Source organism: Nematostella vectensis, chromosome 1 (assembly GCF_932526225.1).
Source record: "Nematostella vectensis chromosome 1, jaNemVect1.1, whole genome shotgun sequence".
Classification (NCBI taxonomy): domain Eukaryota; kingdom Metazoa; phylum Cnidaria; class Anthozoa; order Actiniaria; family Edwardsiidae; genus Nematostella; species Nematostella vectensis.
Window position 1 is genome coordinate 18,948,747 of NC_064034.1, and position 18,839 is coordinate 18,967,585.

An 18,839-nucleotide genomic window follows, 5' to 3' on the forward strand; every position below is an offset into this window, starting at 1 on the left:
GTTAGAATTCTGTTATGAGATCGACAAAAATACCTTAAAAGCTTTCACTTGAGTGCAAGGGCAAACACAAATATCACACAACCTGACAACACTAAAATAAGAGATATCTGCACGCACGTTGATTGAAAATGTTTTTTTTTTCTAAAAGGTTTAACTTAGATACTGCTGGTTTCTTTTCGCGACAAATAAACCAGATGTTATCTAAGCAGTAGCACTGTCCCAAGCTTAACCCTGCTATCATGCTGTATCCGGGAAAATCAAACTTTAATCGTCACGTTCGGGTGGTATTATTTTACCGTGGTCTCGGATAGATTGAGCTCGATAAAAAATAAAAAATGAAATTTTTGGTATACAGGCGGGACTATCATAACGTTTCCACCTCTCACCTCTCGCATTTTCTTCATCGTTCTCTTTCTTGAGGATTTCTGAAATTTTAATTCGAGACGCCAAAATGCAATATGGTATTCGTGTTAAACTAGCATACAAAGTTTCCCAGGAAAAGATTTATTTTCCTCACGTGCTGTGCCCAGGACGGAAAGAGTCCATGACAAAATTTCTACATTAAAGGATTTGGATACCGCAGGTCCCACATATTATGAAAATACAAATTATCAAACATGCGTTACCTTTGTCAAGTAAAACACTTGACGGTTTTATACCCTGCAGTGACGAAATCCCCTTTGCCTTTCAGTACAGTTTCCCCACTGAGTTCAGTCTTGGACGTGCAGCGCTGAAATAATCTTCCTTTTACTGCTGTTAATTTACTTTGTTATCCACTGTTAGTATACTGAGATTAAGGACACTCACCGTTTGTGCTTTCTTCTGCCGAACAGTCAACACCAACATGACACTCAAAAAAAGCATCGTGTCTCTTGTTCCTTATAGGACTAGCCATGATCACGTGACGAAAACCCTCTCCACGGTCATTTAAGCACGAGACTGTAATTTTCATTCTCTGAATCATTTAAATTTAGACATTGGCTTGATGGCCCGTAGTTTCAAGAGCAAATACTTGTTTAATATTATAAACTGGAAAAAGAATGGTCATCAATTTCTGATGTCATGTTTATTTATTTTTTTATAAATTGGAATTTTACGGTTTTCGTGTGCACAAGATTGTTAGCTGCCCTTGCTTAGCGATTAAATAATGCGCTTAAGCACTTAAAGAAACGAGGTCTCATCGACTTGAAAATGGAAAATATCCTATTGCGTGATGACGTCAGCAAATGGAATTTGATCATCGCGATAAAATAAAAATGGGATGGAAATGTTATGTATAATCCAATATTTCTCGATTGCTTCCACTGCTGATTGTGTCGCTTGCCTCTTCCTTTTATTAAAAAAGGTGCAATTATTGAAAACAGTGTGCAACCAAGAACGCATATTCTTCAAAAGTAGAGTTGAGAGCGCTGCATTAATACAGCGCTATCGTTAAGACGATAGCTTGACGTCAGAATGGCGAGAAACGAAGCGCGTGCATTTTCCCGCCATCGCGTTGCTTTATTCGTTTGCGCGCACAGTCATTAAGACAGCCCTCATTCCCGTCATCCCTCTGCCGTCGTAAATCTTAAGATCGCTAATGTGAACGTGAGTGACCATTTGTAGTTCGAGCCTCGTTATGACGCTAGTGTGTCATCTTCGCGTCAATGACGTCACAATAGTGGCTTTCTCGTGGCCTTGTTCATGGCGACTAGACAACTTGTCAATGCCCTAGTTCTTGTGGCGGTTGTCACGCTAGTCCACTGTACGTACGCTAACACTCCAAGCCCATCTGCCACTGACTTTATAGGAAAGCTTGATGGACGACTTGAAGAACTGCGCCGGGACTGCTTGGGCGTTGATATTATTCAGGTAAATGCTTCACAGATTCAGTTAAAATAGAAGGAGGTTATGTACCAACTTTGAAAATATTTGGGGCACTTTGTAATACTTAACGTATTTTGTCGAAAATTTCTGCGCACTTTGTAATAAAAAAGCCGTCATAATTTTTGGTAAAATATGACGCAATTTGTAATGAAAAACAGAAACGCACGCAAGAGTAATGTATCCCACCATAGACATAGGGGAGGACTATTTAATATTTGAAGGGGGAATGGTTGATTCCCAATTAAAAAAAAAAACGGCTCAGGCCCTTAAAAAGTCGAGCAGCAAAACTGTCCAGCCACCTCCCTCGTCAAATATGAATGGTCCGTTCCTAAAGGTTTTAGTGAATGTGGTCTTTTCAATAAATACGGTCATGTTGATGTATTGTCGGGGAACCCCCTAACATTGAACTGCATTTGTCGAGGTGTTAGAGAACGACAACAGTCATTTTGATGTACTGTCGGGGAGACGAACCCCCTAACATTGAACTATATTTGTCGCCGTTACAGAACGAGGTCGGAAACAAGGTCAGTAGTGCGTCGCGCATAGATGGCAAAAAGGTCATCCGGGACCTTGTGGATCTATTGAGGGAGAGGTTTGATGAGCGCATCGCGGCACTAAATGCGATCAAGAAGGGAGTGGAAGAGGACTATGCTGCCGTAAAAGCGTCAGGTTTGTTTAAAGGGCCCTCCTTAGCTTACAAATTATTGAGTAACTGCGTCACTTCCGCTTGTGTGCGTCATTTCCGCTTGTGTGCGTCACTTCCGCTTGTGTACGTCATTTCCGCTGGGCATATTTAACACCTCAAGGCCGATTGAACAATGAGGTCAATATAGAGCATGAAGTCGGATGGTCCGTTCAGAATAACTGCTCAAGAGGCCGAGAGGTCTAATTGTTTTAGAATTCACCAATAGCCTCGCAGATAATAGGGACCTTAAGCAACGACGAAGGCAACGTGTACGACGACGGCAGAAAACAATGGGATTTGATTCAGAATTCAATAGCAGCACCTGAAAATGCGTTCTGTCTGATACATTTCAGCCGTTTTCAAGAAAACCACGACGTGAAAAATCCAATTTTCACGGTCACTTCAGGACGCGGACGTTTGCAGTGTTCGCTACTGTAGAAATAATGTCCTTAGTTTATTTTTATCTATCTCTGACTATAATGTTTTGCTAATTCCATTGCAATTAAATTATAATTGATCTCCAAGCGCAAACAGATCTTTTTCGATCTCGTTGTCCTAGCCGTGGCCGTCGTCCTTGCTTTTAAGGTCTCTAATATCCACTCGTAGAGTCTACGCAACGATATGGCAATAATTGTGTTCCCGACTTCACGGCTTAAGCAGGAAAACCTATAATGATCTCTTATTGGCCACTCGATTGACAAATTTCTCTTGGAGATTTTGATTGGCTCCCACTGTAGGCATTGTACTCAACAATGTAATTTTATTGTCGCTTTTGCTTGACTTGAAAAACCTTTTTCGTAAAGCTACATTCAAAGATTCAAAGAAAACGTGTGAACAATAAAGTTATGAAGTAATTAAACTAGCTATTACTAGGTAAATCAAACACAAACAATACCTTGTGCGGCTTCTAAGCTGGGAAGTGTTCTAGTGGAATCGACCTTTATCAAACAACAACTCCGTTCTGGTCACGTGACTAGAACGCGGGAAAACTGGGCTGGCTACTGCCACACCCACTGAGAGATTGACACGTTGTATAATATTTTTTCCAGGTGTTTTAAAAGAATGCTGCAAGCTATTTCCATCCTCATTAGAATATCATGCTCGGTTCAAGTCCAAAGCGAACAGCAAAAGCTTTTGCGAAGCGAAAGCCAAGAGCGCAGGAAACGTACGAGTGCTTGGGGAGGGGATCTACTCGGCCATGTCACGCAACCTAAAACAGGTTGGTATGAAAAGGCTTTTACGGAACATTAAAAATGGTTAGTGTGAAAAGGCTTGTCACGCAACCTAAAACAGGTTAGTATGAAAGGGCTTGTTAAGCAACCTAAAACAGGTTAGTATGAATAAAGGGCTTGTCGCGCAACCTTAACAGGTTAGTATGAACAGGCTTTTCACGCAACATAAAACAGGTTAGTATGAATTTTCACGCAACATAAAACAGGTTAGTGTGAAAAGGCTTGTTAAGCAACCTAAAACAGGTTAGTATGAAAGGGCTTGTCGCGCAACCTAAAACAGGTTAGTATGAAAGGGCTTGTCACGCAACCTAAAACAGGTCTGTGTGAAAAGCTTGTCAAGAAACAGGTCTCTAGGTGAATGTATGTCAAGAAACTTGAAAAATGTCAGAAGGAAAAGGCTTTTCACCCAGTAGGTCAGTATGCAAATGTCTGTCACGCAACTTGAAACACATCAGTAGCAAAAGGGTGAAAGGTTGCAGCTTCCATTCCCTTATTTTTCTTTAATTGACTTGAAATTTATTGACTTGTATTATCTTTCCATTGTAGAACCAGAGACTAAAATGGCAGTTTTTCGGCTCCAAGGAAGGCCTATGCACGATCTACCCCGCGGCTCCCCTGAAAGAATGCCACGCCTACGATAACCGCTTACGCCCCTGGTACACATCAGCAGCCTATCCTTCAACCAAGAAACTCGTCATCGTCCTGGACACGAGCTCGTCCATGGCAAGCCGAGTGGAACTGGGTACGAAAAGGCGCACGCGATTGGATGTTGCCAAGGCAGCGCTGTCAACAATACTCAGCACACTTCTTCCACAAGACAAGGTCAGGCAGTCGTCTCCAGTCTTCCAATCACCAGTAGCTTAAAGTTCTTAAAACCTTTCACTTATATCAATCTAGCCAAAACAAAGCATAGATAAACTTTCAAATTCTGAAAAGGGAATTGAATTTGATTGACATTTGAATTTTCTACAGATCTTTGAAAATTTTCCTGGCCGCGCGAAAGGAGATTGGATCGAGTGAATAATTCCAAGTTTTGGCAGGAAAATTGAAACAACGTATTTTCCTTAAATCCGTTAAAATTCAGAGACGGCAATGCCACAAAATATTGGCGAGTTGTTTTCTATAGCAATGCTTCCCACAATGAAGCGAAGAATAGTTAAAAGTCGAGAATTGTATGTGAAAAAAGAAAATATCGCTTTGTTGTAGGTTTCAAAATCATCTCGATTTACGTCACAAATGACTGGACCCGGGCCTTTCAGGTCACGGCCTTTTTTCCGATAGTTGCCCAAAATACCTCAATATTACAGATTTGAGAGATTCGCGCGAACGCGTTTTTTATAGGGTCCATACAAACCACATACCATTTGGAAGATGAAAATATAAAGAGTTGTCAAAGTCTATCAACTCTGAAAGGTTATATGGACTTTAAACACGAGGTTCCGCTATAAAAGGGAAAGCTTCACCCACCCCCGGGCTCTTTTTAGCAATTATAATCAGAACACTGCCACACTAGCAGTCACAAATTATAAGCCTCCTGTAAAAACTGCGCTCGGAGAAATTGTCCTGGCATGTTGACTCATTGACGGCTGATTGATGACTAATTGCTCTTGAATGTGGACTTTAAAAGCACACTACACACATTTCGACACATTATTGGCATCAATCGTCCCGTCTTGGCTCGACGGATGCCAATGTGAGTATGTGTGCTTTTAAAGTCCACATTTATTGTTCTTGAGCCATGGGGTGGGAGGAGCTTTCCTTTTATAGCGGAATTTCGTGTTTAAAAGGTTTAACATTGAGGAAAATAAGAATCAATAAAAATAACCAAACATCCCTACCCTTTGGCCAGATTAATCAATGCAGTCCATCAAGAACTGGTATTCGACTCTGACAATTTCTCGTCTGGAGAAATCTTAATAAAATCGAAAATGTGGCAGCGTCGAATACCAGTTTTTTGGGACTGAAAAATAAACAAGAGATACATAAATACTCTTTTAGTTACAGTAGCTATGTTCGCGTCATGTGGACTGTTGATAATTTTGCGTTCTATTATACAGGTTGGAGTAGTTCTCTTTAACTCAAAGGTTACACTCGCCGGTAGTAGCGGTGTGGATGAATGCTACAGCACGCGGCTAGCGCCCGCCGGGCGCTTTAACGTGAACTATCTCAAGGATTTTATTAACCGCAGTAGACCGGGAGGTAAGTCTGACCATGCTTATGTAATATAGTCTGCAAGTGATCCTTTTAGTCAAGGATTCCATCAATCGCACTAGACCGGGGGGGTAAGTGAGTCCATACTTATGTAATATAGTCTGCAAGTGATCCTTTTAGTCAAGGATTTCATCAATCGCACTAGACCGGAGGGTGAGACCATACTTATGTAATATAGTCTGTAAGTGATCCTTTTAGTAAAGGATTTCATCAATCGCGCTAGACCGGGGGTTAGTGAGTCCATACTTATGTAATATAGTCTACAAGTGATCCTTTTAGTCCAGGATTTCATCAATCGCACTAGACCGGGGGGATTAGTGTGAAAATACTTATGTAATATAGTCTGCAAGTGATCCTTTTAGTCAAGGATTTCATCAATCGCACTAGACCGGGGGGTAAGTGAGACCATACTTATGTAATATAGTCTGCAAGTGATCCTTTTGGTCCGGCACACTCGTTTTTCTTCCCAGGTGGTACACAATACCAGAATGCTTTTAAAGCGGCCTTTACCCTCTTGAAGAGCGCAAAATCTGGTGACGGGGGCGGTGAGCAGTCGTTTTTGCTATTCCTGACCGACGGTGGGCCCAAAGACGATGCTCTTGCGGTCGAACGTTTAATCGCGCAGAACAAAAAGGAAATGGAAGAGTCAAGAGAGCGCGTAACTATTATGACTATAGGACTCGGTAAAGATGAGCACATGAAGAACTTTCTCGGCAGACTCTCCAAAAATGTGGTAAGACACTTTTTCTCTCATGCTCGAGGATCCAGCGTACTTTGCGGGCGCCCCTAAAGAGTGACCTTTGAGAGAACCCGCATAGTACACTGGATTCTCGACCATGTTTTTCTCTCTCAGTGGTGCAATTTGTGGTATAGGATTCGCTTCTCATGCCAGGAGTCAGGGTTTACCCAAACGTATTTTAAAGGGTGTTTAAAATACTAAATTTCAACATGTAGGTTCTTAATCTCTAAGTTCTAATACGCGGGTGTTTGCTGTAGTCTTAGACTTATTAGATTATTATTTGAAGCTGTTATTTATCGTTTTAGGGTAGCAAATACTCGCAAGTGGATAACGAAGCCCACATGTACAGCGCTATTCACGACTACTACAGCCATCTACAAGCGATGGCGACCAAGGCCACAAAGAACTATATTCTATCCCCGCCCTACGCTGACGCCTGGGGACTAGGTGAAATAAACAGTTTCTTTTCAACATCACTTTTGTTTTTTGATCGCCGAGAAAGATGGGCTGATTGGTCGCTTGTGTATTTTTCTGGTATTATCCTGTATTAAATCCATTATAACTGTTCTCATTCACATGCGTAGGTAAAAAAACATCACTTTAGAAAACGTTTTTTAAGGGCGTCAATCAACTTCTGCTTTTTGATCGCCGAGAAAGTGGGGTTGATTGATCGCTTGTGTATTTACCTGTTAATACCCTGTACTCAAATAGAATACACCCATTTCAAAAAAGGTTGTCAGTGCAAATGGCGAATGGCAAATAGTAGATGGCAGTTCTAAGCCCGAACGGTGCTTCTGGGTACAAATCATTCGTAAAATTAAAGGTGTAAAATAAAGTCTAGCAATGTCAGAGACATACATTGATGATCTTTAATGGATAATGGATTGGTTTAATGGTTCCTCTCAGAACAGCCATTTGCCAATCGCCATTTAGCACTGACAACGTTTTTTGAAATAGGTATATACGTTCTCTGTCACACTCGCAAGTCAAGAAAAAAGCTTCGGTTTTAATGTCGTTTTTGGTGGACGTCAATCAAGTGATCTCCGTGGAGATAAAGAGCCCTGCCGATAAATCCTACGTTAGAACCAGTTCTATCCCTTGTGAAACGACCAGTCGTTTCGGTCGTATCTGTCGTAAGGGTCGTCCCATGGAGTGTTTCGATATTGTCGTACGGATCGCGAGGTTTTTTTGCAGACGACTGTTACAACCCTTACGACTGTTACGACTATATGGAAACCAGGCTTAAAGCGTTCACTTTTTAGTATGGTAAAAGTGATGCCTGTGTTAATGATCATTGCTTTCCACTCGCAGGTTTAATGATCACAGTAGCGGTGCCATGCTTCAGCAAGGGAGAATTTGTTGGAGTTGCCGGAGTGGATGTTATCATGTCCGACCTCCTCTCTGAAGTGCAATATTTTAACCAAGCAGGGTCCGACTCCTTCGCCTTTCTTGCCCACCTCAACACGGACAACGCCCTTTCCCATCCTCTCCTACCTCCCCCGGAAACGCTGACTAAAGACCCTAGCCTCGTCAACATTCTAGCACTCGAGCAGGGGGAGGCGTTCAAGCAGTTCTTCCATGGAACTCTCAAGCATATAAAGTAAGATTATCATGCGGTATTTACTTGTTTGACGCTGCTCCCTCAGACAAGCCACCCTTAAACAGACGCCGCTTCTACGGCGATAAGTTTATTTATAAAAGAAATACTATATGATGAATTTTAGGGAAACAAAAACGTTTTACAAGTTCAACCCTTTTCCTGTATATCGCGTAGGCCTTGTGAACTGGTGAATATAGCTATTTCAGGAAACGTTGTCCAGAGCGACACGCGCCCATACCGCAACGCAGCATGCGCAAAACGAATCGTTTAGACCAAAACGCGGCTTCGCCATGATAGAGGTGAAGTCTAAACATCTTGCTCTGTCTTCAATTAGGCAGATAAATGTTTGAAATGCATTAGAAATCACTTTGTTTGTAGAATATTGGCAGGTGAACAAATCTTCCAAGATTGCCAAGCGGTCTTGGCGCGTACGCTTAAGCGCTCTCATATGGCCAATGTTTATATTCGCCCCTTGTTTCATCAAACCGAGCAGAATTTTCCGATTTGATGTACTTTGAGAATACATTGAGATAAGGCCGGTTGACAAAATATTCCAATCTTAACGAGCGCAACTATGCATTGAAGCCTTTGATGCGGCAGAATATAACTTATCGTCTTCGCACCAGGGAGAATGATATTCGCACCATATCGCTGCCTCGGCGACGGCTCAGCACTCCAAAAGGCGGCTTGCAGGCTGAGGGTGTGGCTGAGCACGTGTTGGACTACACCTACTACTGCAGTAGGGTCTTAGAGTACGTGCTGTGTGTAGCTCTACCTGAAGTCGTCACGGACCTTAAGATCACCGAGAATAATGGGGGTGAGTCTTTTTATGTGTAATTATAGTACTGGCTAAAATATGATCAGACCTATTTCTATGTTGAAAACTAAGACCCCTAATGGTTATGGGCAGTTAATTGGAAGAGTTAGTCTTGGCCTGGTAGTGGTAAAATGACACAGTAAGAGTAAAAAGGTTTCACGAGATTCATTAGGGACCTTAAGCATCGACGACGGCAACGTGGACTACGACGGCAAAAAAAATGGAATTTGATTCAGAATTCAATAGCAGCACGTGGAAATGCGCTCTGTCTGATACATTTCAGCCGTTTTTCATAAAACCACGACGGAAAAATTTCAAGATTCACAGTTAATTTGAGGACGCGGGCGTTTGCACTGTAAACTCCACGAACTACGTTCGTTACTGTAGAAATAATATCCTTAGTTTATTTTTATGTCTCTGACTATAATGTTTTGCTTATTCCATTGCAATAAAACTATTATTGACCGCCACACGCGAATCTCGTTGTCCTTGTCGTCGTCGTCCTTGCTTAATGTCCCTATTACCTGGCGATAACCGAAACAGAAATAACTGGTTTGTTTATAATAAATCCAAAATAACCACATTTTCACATAGCGGCTACCGCTATGACATTTTTTTCATTTTTTTGTAACTTAGACAGGTTATATTATCATCGCATGGATCTCGTGCAAGAAGATGAAGTATGCTCTTACACAGACACGATTTCCTATAAAGGTAAGGAAATGTAAACGTTGGGGGACGTGGGTGGGTAGAACCCGACAAGGGAGGTGAGAGGCCAAGCGATTAGGAGTTATTGCATCGTTATTGTGGGAGGGGGGAAAAGGAATAGTGAAATGTAACCTTTGGGGGAGTGGGCTCGGTAGAACAAGATAAGAGAGGTTGATAGGCCAAGCAAATAGGAATTTTTTCATCGTTATGATCGGGGGAGGGGTGGACAAGGATAAGAAAATGTAACCTTTGGGTTAGAACCTGGTGAGTAAGGGCGAGAGGATAGGCGGTTAAACAATGGGTTCCGCTATTAACGGCAAAGCACCTCTCAACCCCTGGGGCTCGAATTGGCAATTATTTTCAGAACTCCGCCACGCCAGCAGTCACAAATATCTATAAAAATTCTAGAGTAATATTATTTTCCTTTTAGACAAGGCTGTAGTGAAATTTAGCGCAAAAGCATTCCTTAATCCCCCCGAGTATCTAGACGTGGAGGAGAACCCAACACTTATTGAAAAATACATGAACCACGCCAACCAAGGACACCAGGAAACCATGTTCCTGCCAGGAATTGTCCAGACAGCCAAGCTAAGCAAGGGCCTGGTCAATTACTGGATTCATGGCGAGCACAAGCAGTACCTGAGCCAGATACCCCGCAGGTTTTTTGGCTCCGCCAATGGCGTACTTAGGTTTTTTCCAGGGGAACCCTTACCGCGAAACTACGATCATTGCAGCAGACACTGGTGAGAGCATCTCTTAACTTCGTGTGATCCAATAATATCCCTTCTTTGCTCTGAGCCAATCATACCCATATTAAACTTCTTAGGATTCCTGGATCAAAGATCCCCGTCATAGCCAGTCATTCGCCATTCTAACTTTGCGCGGGGGATTGAGTCGAGTTGATAAGCAATTCAACATGGAGTCGAACAATGTCGACGCTCTTAATCTAACTAAAAAATATATTCTGGGAGCAGAATTGCCAAAACCTACCATCTTCTAGCTTTTATTCAGTAACACATCAACATGTTTACGACGCCATGTTGAATTGCGTCCCCTAAAATCGTCCCAGCTTGCTATTCACGTTGCTTGCCTGCGCCTGGTCTAAGCAGCATTAATCTATCCCATTACTTCACCAGGTTCAACAAAGCCAACGCGTTCAAAGGTCAGCTAACCTTCACCACACCATACCGTGATCCTCTTGGCGCTGGGCTCATAGTAACCGCCAGTCACTCCATAGATATAGCGCGTGGTAGCAGTCTCAGTCTTTTTGGGGTGGTGGCCGCGGACTTGACGATGGAGTTTTTTCAAACGATGGTAAAGATGTATCTTGGGATTCGCTGCAAAGACATTACGAGTACGACGTGTCTGTTGGTGGATGTGGGAGGCTATGTGGTGTATCATCCAAGCTTTGCTAAGAGAGACGTTTTCGAGGACGAGTCGCTTGTGACGGCGAAGCACCTAACGGAAATCCATGGAGACATCGCCGAGTATTTGATATCAAACGGCATTATGACCAAGAAGACTTGTCAGGACTTTGTTGAAAGGAAACTTCAAATATCTTACGAGGTATGTTACTGTATAGGTGCAATATAGGCAGAGAGGTAGATAGTAGGTAGAAGTAGAGAGAAGGTCATAGATGCACGAGTAGAGAGAAAGCCATTTTAGCGATCAGTCGAGGCTTCAATCGTCACAATAGGATATTCACTGACAGTTATTGACATAGTAGCCACAATCTAAATTGACATTGTAATACCAAATTAAATGTAATTCATTTCTTTTCTGACAACCGGCATTATTTTCTTCTACTTGTGATTATGTTGCGACATAGTTTGAACCGAACCTAAGCCGCTGATTTTGATATATAACCTTTATTCGAGTTCCAACCCATTTGAATATATCAACATTCGTTTTCCAGATCGATATCGGTGACAAAGAGATGGTGAGTAACATCGAATGGACGGCGAGTAAGTGCGATGCATTCAGCCTTGTACGGGTTCCCTCCACCAATCTGTACGTGTTGGCAGCGTTTGCGAGTAGACATTCAACGTGTTACGAGAGCGTGCCGTGCGCGTGTAACGTGACGTGTACCACCCAGACTAACGAAGAGTGTGAATGCCCCTGCCGCAAGCGTCTGGAGTATAACTACTGCCTTGACGAGAACGCTGAAAGGTAATCAAGTATAACTACTGCCTTGACGAGAACGCTGAAAGGTAATCAAATATAACTACTGCCTTGACGAGAACGCTGAAAGGTAATCAAGTATAACTACTGCCTCATCGCTGAAAGGTAATCAAGTATAACTACTGCCTTGACGAGAACGCTGAAAGGTAATCAAGTATAACTACTGCCTCATCGCTGAAAGGTAATCAAGTATAACTACTGCCTTGACGAGAACGCTGAAAGGTAATCAAGTATAACTACTGCCTCATCGCTGAAAGGTAATCAAGTATAACTACTGCCTCATCGCTGAAAGGTAATCAAGTATAACTACTGCCTCATTGCTGAAAGGTAATCAAGTATAACTACTGCCTCGACGAGAACGCTGAAAGGTAATCAAGTATAACTACTGCCTCATCGCTTGAAGGTAATCAAGTATAACTACTGCCTTGACGAGAACGCTGGAAGGTAATCAAGTATAACTACTGCCTTGACGAGAACGCTGGAAGGTAATCAAGTATAACTACTGCCTTGACGAGAACGCTGGAAGGTAATCAAGTATAACTACTGCCTCATCGCTTGAAGGTAATCAAGTATAACTACTGCCTCATCGCTTGAAGGTAATCAAGTATAACTACTGCCTCATCGCTGGAAGGTAATCAAGTATAACTACTGCTTCATCGCTTGAAGGTAATCACGTAACTACTGCATCATCGTTGAAAGGTAATCACGTAACTACTGCCTCATCGCTTGAAGGTAATCACGTATAACTACTGCGTCATCGCTGAAAGGTAATCAAGTATAACTACTGCCTTGACGAGAACGCTGAAAGGTAATCAAGTATAACTACTGCCTTGACGAGAACGCTGAAAGGTAATCAAGTATAACTACTGCCTCGACGAGAACGCTGGAAGGTAATCAAGTATAACTACTGCATCATCGCTGGAAGGTAATCAAGTATAACTACTGCGTCATCGCTGAAAGGTAATCAAGTATAACTACTGCCTTGACGAGAACGCTGAAAGGTAATCAAGTATAACTACTGCCTTGACGAGAACGCTGGAAGGTAATCAAGTATAACTACTGCCTCATCGCTTGAAGGTAATCAAGTATAACTACTGCCTCATCGCTTGAAGGTAATCAAGTATAACTACTGCTTCATCGCTTGAAGGTAATCACGTAACTACTGCATCATCGTTGAAAGGTAATCACGTAACTACTGCCTCATCGCTTGAAGGTAATCAAGTATAACTACTGCCTCATCGTTAAAAGGTAATCACGTAACTACTGCCTCATCGCTTGAAGGTAATCACGTATAACTACTGCGTCATCGCTGAAAGGTAATCAAGTATAACTACTGCCTTGACGAGAACGCTAAAAGGTAATCAAGTATAACTACTGCCTCATCGCTGGAAGGTAATCAAGTATAACTACTGCCTCATCGCTGGAAGGTAATCAAGTATAACTACTGCCTCATCGTTGAAAGGTAATCACGTAACTACTGCCTCATCGCTTGAAGGTAATCACGTATAACTACTGCCTCATCGTTGAAAGGTAATCACGTAACTACTGCCTCATCGCTTGAAGGTAATCACGTATAACTACTGCGTCATCGCTGAAAGGTAATCAAGTATAACTACTGCCTTGACGAGAACGCTAAAAGGTAATCAAGTATAACTACTGCCTCATCGCTGGAAGGTAATCAAGTATAACTACTGCCTCATCGCTGGAAGGTAATCAAGTATAACTACTGCCTCATCGCTGAAAGGTAATCAAGTATAACTACTGCCTCATCGCTGATAGGTAATCAAGTATAACTACTGCCTCATCGCTGGAAGGTAATCAAGTATAACTACTGCCTCATCGCTGAAAGGTAATCAAGTATAACTACTGCCTCATCGCTGAAAGGTAATCAAGTATAACTACTGCCTTGACGAGAACGCTGAAAGGTAATCAAGTATAACTACTGCCTTGACGAGAACGCTGAAAGGTAATCAAGTATAACTACTGCCTTGACGAGAACGCTGAAAGGTAATCAAGTATAACTACTGCCTTGACGAGAACGCTGAAAGGTAATCAAATATAACTACTGCCTCATCGCTGAAAGGTAATCAAGTATAACTACTGCCTCATCGCTGAAAGGTAATCAAGTATAACTACTGCCTCATCGCTGAAAGGTAATCAAGTATAACTACTGCCTCATCGCTGAAAGGTAATCAAGTATAACTACTGCCTCATCGCTGAAAGGTAATCAAGTATAACTACTGCCTTGACGAGAACGCTGAAAGGTAATCAAGTATAACTACTGCCTCATCGCTGAAAGGTAATCAAGTATAACTACTGCCTCATCGCTGAAAGGTAATCAAGTATAACTACTGCCTTGACGAGAACGCTGAAAGGTAATCAAGTATAACTACTGCCTCATCGCTGAAAGGTAATCAAGTATAACTACTGCCTCATCGCTGAAAGGTAATCAAGTATAACTACTGCCTTGACGAGAACGCTAAAAGGTAATCAAGTATAACTACTGCCTTGACGAGAACGCTGAAAGGTAATCAAGTATAACTACTGCCTTGACGAGAACGCTGAAAGGTAATCAAGTATAACTACTGCCTTGACGAGAACGCTGAAAGGTAATCAAATATAACTACTGCCTCATCGCTTGAAGGTAATCAAGTATAACTACTGCCTCATCGCTTGAAGGTAATCAAGTATAACTACTGACTCATCGCTGGAAGGTAATCAAGTATAACTACTGCCTCATCGCTGAAAGGTAATCAAGTATAACTACTGCCTCATCGCTAAAAGGTAATCAAGTATAACTACTGCCTCATCGCTGGAAGGTAATCAAGTATAACTACTGCCTCATCGCTGGAAGGTAATCAAGTATAACTACTGCCTCATCGCTGGAAGGTAATCAAGTATAACTACTGCCTTGACGAGAACGCTAAAAGGTAATCAAGTATAACTACTGCCTTGACGAGAACGCTGAAAGGTAATCAAGTATAACTACTGCCTTGACGAGAACGCTGAAAGGTAATCAAGTATAACTACTGCCTTGACGAGAACGCTGAAAGGTAATCGAGTATAACTACTGCCTTGACGAGAACGCTGAAAGGTAATCAAATATAACTACTGCCTCATCGCTGAAAGGTAATCAAGTATAACTACTGCCTCATCGCTGAAAGGTAATCAAGTATAACTACTGCCTCATCGCTGGAAGGTAATCAAGTATAACTACTGCCTCATCGCTGAAAGGTAATCAAGTATAACTACTGCATCATCGCTGGAAGGTAATCATGTATAACTACTGCCTCATCGCTGAAAGGTAATCAAGTATAACTACTGCCTTGACGAGAACGCTGAAAGGTAATCAAGTATAACTACTGCCTCATCGCTGAAAGGTAATCAAGTATAACTACTGCCTCATCGCTGAAAGGTAATCAAGTATAACTACTGCCTTGACGAGAACGCTGAAAGGTAATCAAGTATAACTACTGCCTCATCGCTGAAAGGTAATCAAGTATAACTACTGCCTCATCGCTGAAAGGTAATCAAGTATAACTACTGCCTTGACGAGAACGCTGAAAGGTAATCAAGTATAACTACTGCCTCATCGCTGAAAGGTAATCAAGTATAACTACTGCCTCATCGCTGAAAGGTAATCAAGTATAACTACTGCCTTGACGAGAACGCTGAAAGGTAATCAAGTATAACTACTGCCTCATCGCTGAAAGGTAATCAAGTATAACTACTGCATCATCGCTGAAAGGTAATCAAGTATAACTACTGCATCATCGCTGAAAGGTAATCAAGTATAACTACTTCCTCATCGCTGGAAGGTAATCAAGTATAACTACTGCCTTGACGAGAACGCTGAAAGGTAATCAAGTATAACTACTTCCTCATCGCTGGAAGGTAATCAAGTATAACTACTGCATCATCGCTGAAAGGTAATCAAGTATAACTACTGCATCATCGCTGAAAGGTAATCAAGTATAACTACTTCCTCATCGCTGGAAGGTAATCAAGTATAACTACTGCCTTGACGAGAACGCTGAAAGGTAATCAAGTATAACTACTTCCTCATCGCTGGAAGGTAATCAAGTATAACTACTGCCTTGACGAGAACGCTGAAAGGTAATCAAGTATAACTACTGCCTTGACGAGAACGCTGAAAGGTAATCAAGTATAACTACTGCCTTGACGAGAACGCTGAAAGGTAATCAAGTATAACTACTGCCTCATCGCTGAAAGGTAATGACGTAACTACTGCCTCATCGCTGGAAGGTAATCTAGTATAACTACTGCCCCTACATGTACCCGAAGCTCACAGTGTGTATGAGTAAATTATAGTGCTTCACGTTACGTCTTGGTTTACCGTAATATAAACACTGTTCTGCAAGGGGAAACAGAACAACGTAACTCTCGAAATGCCGGTCCAAATGGCTTGAAACTTCACTAGTAATCTGTATTTAACAAGATCTGTCAAGTCATAAAAAAAAAGATTAACTGTACTGTACATGCCTTGTGTTCTTGAGTTTTTCTGTTGATGGACAGAATCTGTAATATCGTTGTATCGTGGTTAGGGCCGGTTCCTGAAAAGTCTATGAGCGCTAACCCAGGTTAAATTTAGGTTAGCTAACCTACGATTAGCGAATTTTAACCCGGGATTAGGCGCTGATCTAGAGTTAAGATAACCGGCCTTTCAGGAACCGGCCCCCGATTTAATAACCCTAGTAAAAAACTGGTTTGACGAGTAAAATTCACACAGGATAACCAGTAGATCAATAGAGAGCTACTCAAATTTACCTTTGGTGGTGGTTTTATTTTCGCACAGAAGCCCCAAAACGCCTCTACATCGCCTGTAATTACCTCCATTTCATTGCCAAAAATGTCATTTGCAGGATTCGAGTTGTTGCTAAGTTGGTGCTGGACACTAGTATAAATGTTGGAGATTTACTATTTTCCACATAAATTTCATGTAACTTTCTGTCTGTCCCAGCACAATTTTAGAGTCAGCATCGCAACGAAGGTCGCATATAACAAAGCGAAATCATAGGAAATTTTATCCTTACATTGTTTTTGTGTAACATCTTTTTTGTCGGCAACTTTATTTTATGAAATTTTAGTTCTACTTCAAAGTTTGGGGGGCCTGTGTTACTCCAACTAAACCGTAGGTTAACGAGTTAACCCACCTCGCAAACAGGGTTATATTTTAACCTCCAAACTAGCTCAGAGTTAGCGCTAACCAGCGTTTCGGGAACAGAACAAATCCGGCGGTAAAAATCTAATCGTGGGTCAGGGCAATGTCAACCTTGGGGTAGCGCTAATCGGCTTTTCAGGAACCGGCCCCAGATTTATATCGTAAAATCTAGAATATCGTTGTATTCAATATCGTAAAATCGAGGTAATTTCTTTTACATTTCACTGTAATTCCGCCAAGAGAAAGGAACGTTATCGTATAATCGAGGTTATCGTAAAATCCAGGTTCTACTGTAAAGTGAACGGCTTGTTTCAATCCCATATGTTTATTGTAAACCATGACACACACACAACGTAACAAGAACCACTATAATTTATTCAGACATATAGTGAGCTTGGGGTATCTGTGCTGCCTCATCGCTGAAAGGTAATCAAGTATAACTGGCTCAAGTAGCACAAATATTTTAAGCAGGCCGCTTGTTTAGTTATGCACCACTGATTGAGAAATGCTCTGAGAACAACATAATCTTAACTCGGACATTTCTTAGGCCTAGTTTTAACGCCGTTCTTTTCATGCCGTGTCGTTCCAAATGAAATGAACGTAGAACAATCGAATTGGTTCATTTGCACACACTTGCATTTGGAACGGTGCATGAAAAGAACGGCGTTTAAACTAGCCTTATGTTCACGCGGTCATTATGTATTAATTTTTCAGTGTTCATTACCCTTTGAACGCGCTCTTACCAGTTACAGTTGTATAGCTGCTGAGTAATCTACAAGCCCGTTCCCCTTTTTCCCCGTAGTTCTGTCCCCATCTGTGCACCCCCGTCATCATCCACTTTCACCCGCCCATCCTTACCTTTGGACTTGGTCCGTCTACCCGACTGCTTCCCCGTGCAATGTCAGCAGATCACGACAGAGATCCAATGTCGCAAGACATTTAGCTGTAGCTGGTGCACATGGGACAAGGCAAAAGAGCTCGGGGTACCCTACTGCGCAGATAGCAATGCCTGCTATGGAGGGGTCGAAGGGCGCGCTAACCCTTTCTTTAGGAAACTCATCGACTCAAACGGTCTGGGTTCCAAATCCAACAAGACGACCTGGAGAGGTAAAGTGGTTGAAGCTCTTTCGGTGGCGAAGAATATCATCACGGAGTACTTCCCTCTGGTGGTCGCCACGACGGTCTTGCTTCTCGTGATGTTTGGGCTGTTTCTTGCTGTGTTTTGTTGTTGTAAGAAACCAAAAGGGTACACTGGGTTGGAAGGGTACTATGATGGCGAGGAAGGCTATGACGGGGAGTATAATGGTGAGGGAGGGTTTGAAGGCGATGAAGCTTATGGGTATGAGGAGGGATACGATGATGGTATGAAGTATTATGAGAACAGAGGCGACGATGACTTCTTTCAGCTTGGAGAAGAGTTCTAGTCTCAAAATTAAACATCTTTTTGTACCGCACAAGAAATTTGTATATGGTCTTTATCAATAAATAAAGCTTTATGTATAGATTGGTCTATTTAAAATTCATTGCCGTAAGAATTGCAAGGCTTTTTCTAGTTTCCCCTATCCCACGTCGTCTTTGTACAGAAAAAAAAGTTTTCCGCATTTAGAAGAAAGAGGAA

At 42.0% G+C, this 18,839-nt stretch overlaps 2 protein-coding genes across 4 annotated transcripts in view; one reads left to right on the top strand and one right to left on the bottom strand.

Moving 5' to 3' along the window:
• The window catches only part of LOC5512310 (substance-P receptor), a 16,552-nt gene extending 15,686 nt beyond the window's left edge, over positions 1–866 (bottom strand). Inside the window, exons 1-2 of one of the 3 annotated variants that reach the window (XM_048729941.1) lie at positions 627–789; positions 387–425 (exon numbers count right to left, since the gene is read on the bottom strand). The gene's annotated coding sequence lies outside the window, so the exon portion shown is untranslated. The other 2 variants (XM_032381709.2, XM_001632595.3) reach the window with 2 other exon arrangements.
• A 55-nt stretch (positions 867–921) lies between these two features.
• On the top strand, positions 922–18,723 carry LOC5512330 (VWFA and cache domain-containing protein 1). The gene is made up of 14 exons (XM_048729899.1): positions 922–1,851; positions 2,373–2,535; positions 3,601–3,770; positions 4,330–4,605; positions 5,841–5,982; positions 6,465–6,727; positions 7,039–7,180; positions 8,045–8,333; positions 8,960–9,150; positions 9,787–9,864; positions 10,289–10,601; positions 10,995–11,424; positions 11,774–12,027; positions 18,024–18,723. Exons 1-14 carry the CDS (start codon positions 1,684–1,686, stop codon positions 18,643–18,645), a joined length of 3,501 nt encoding a protein of 1,166 aa, XP_048585856.1. The 5' UTR covers positions 922–1,683; the 3' UTR covers positions 18,646–18,723.
• Positions 18,724–18,839: the final 116 nt, after the last annotated feature.

Excerpts from the sequence above, each read along its gene's own strand:
- LOC5512330 (XM_048729899.1), top strand. The coding sequence starts at position 1,684 with ATGGCGACTAGACAACTTGTCAATGCCCTAGTTCTTGTGGCGGTTGTC. Across the intron at positions 9,151-9,786 it reads GATCACCGAGAATAATGGGG|ACAGGTTATATTATCATCGC; the intron begins GTGAGTCTTTTT and ends TTTGTAACTTAG. Across the intron at positions 12,028-18,023 it reads CTTGACGAGAACGCTGAAAG|TTCTGTCCCCATCTGTGCAC; the intron begins GTAATCAAGTAT and ends TTTTCCCCGTAG.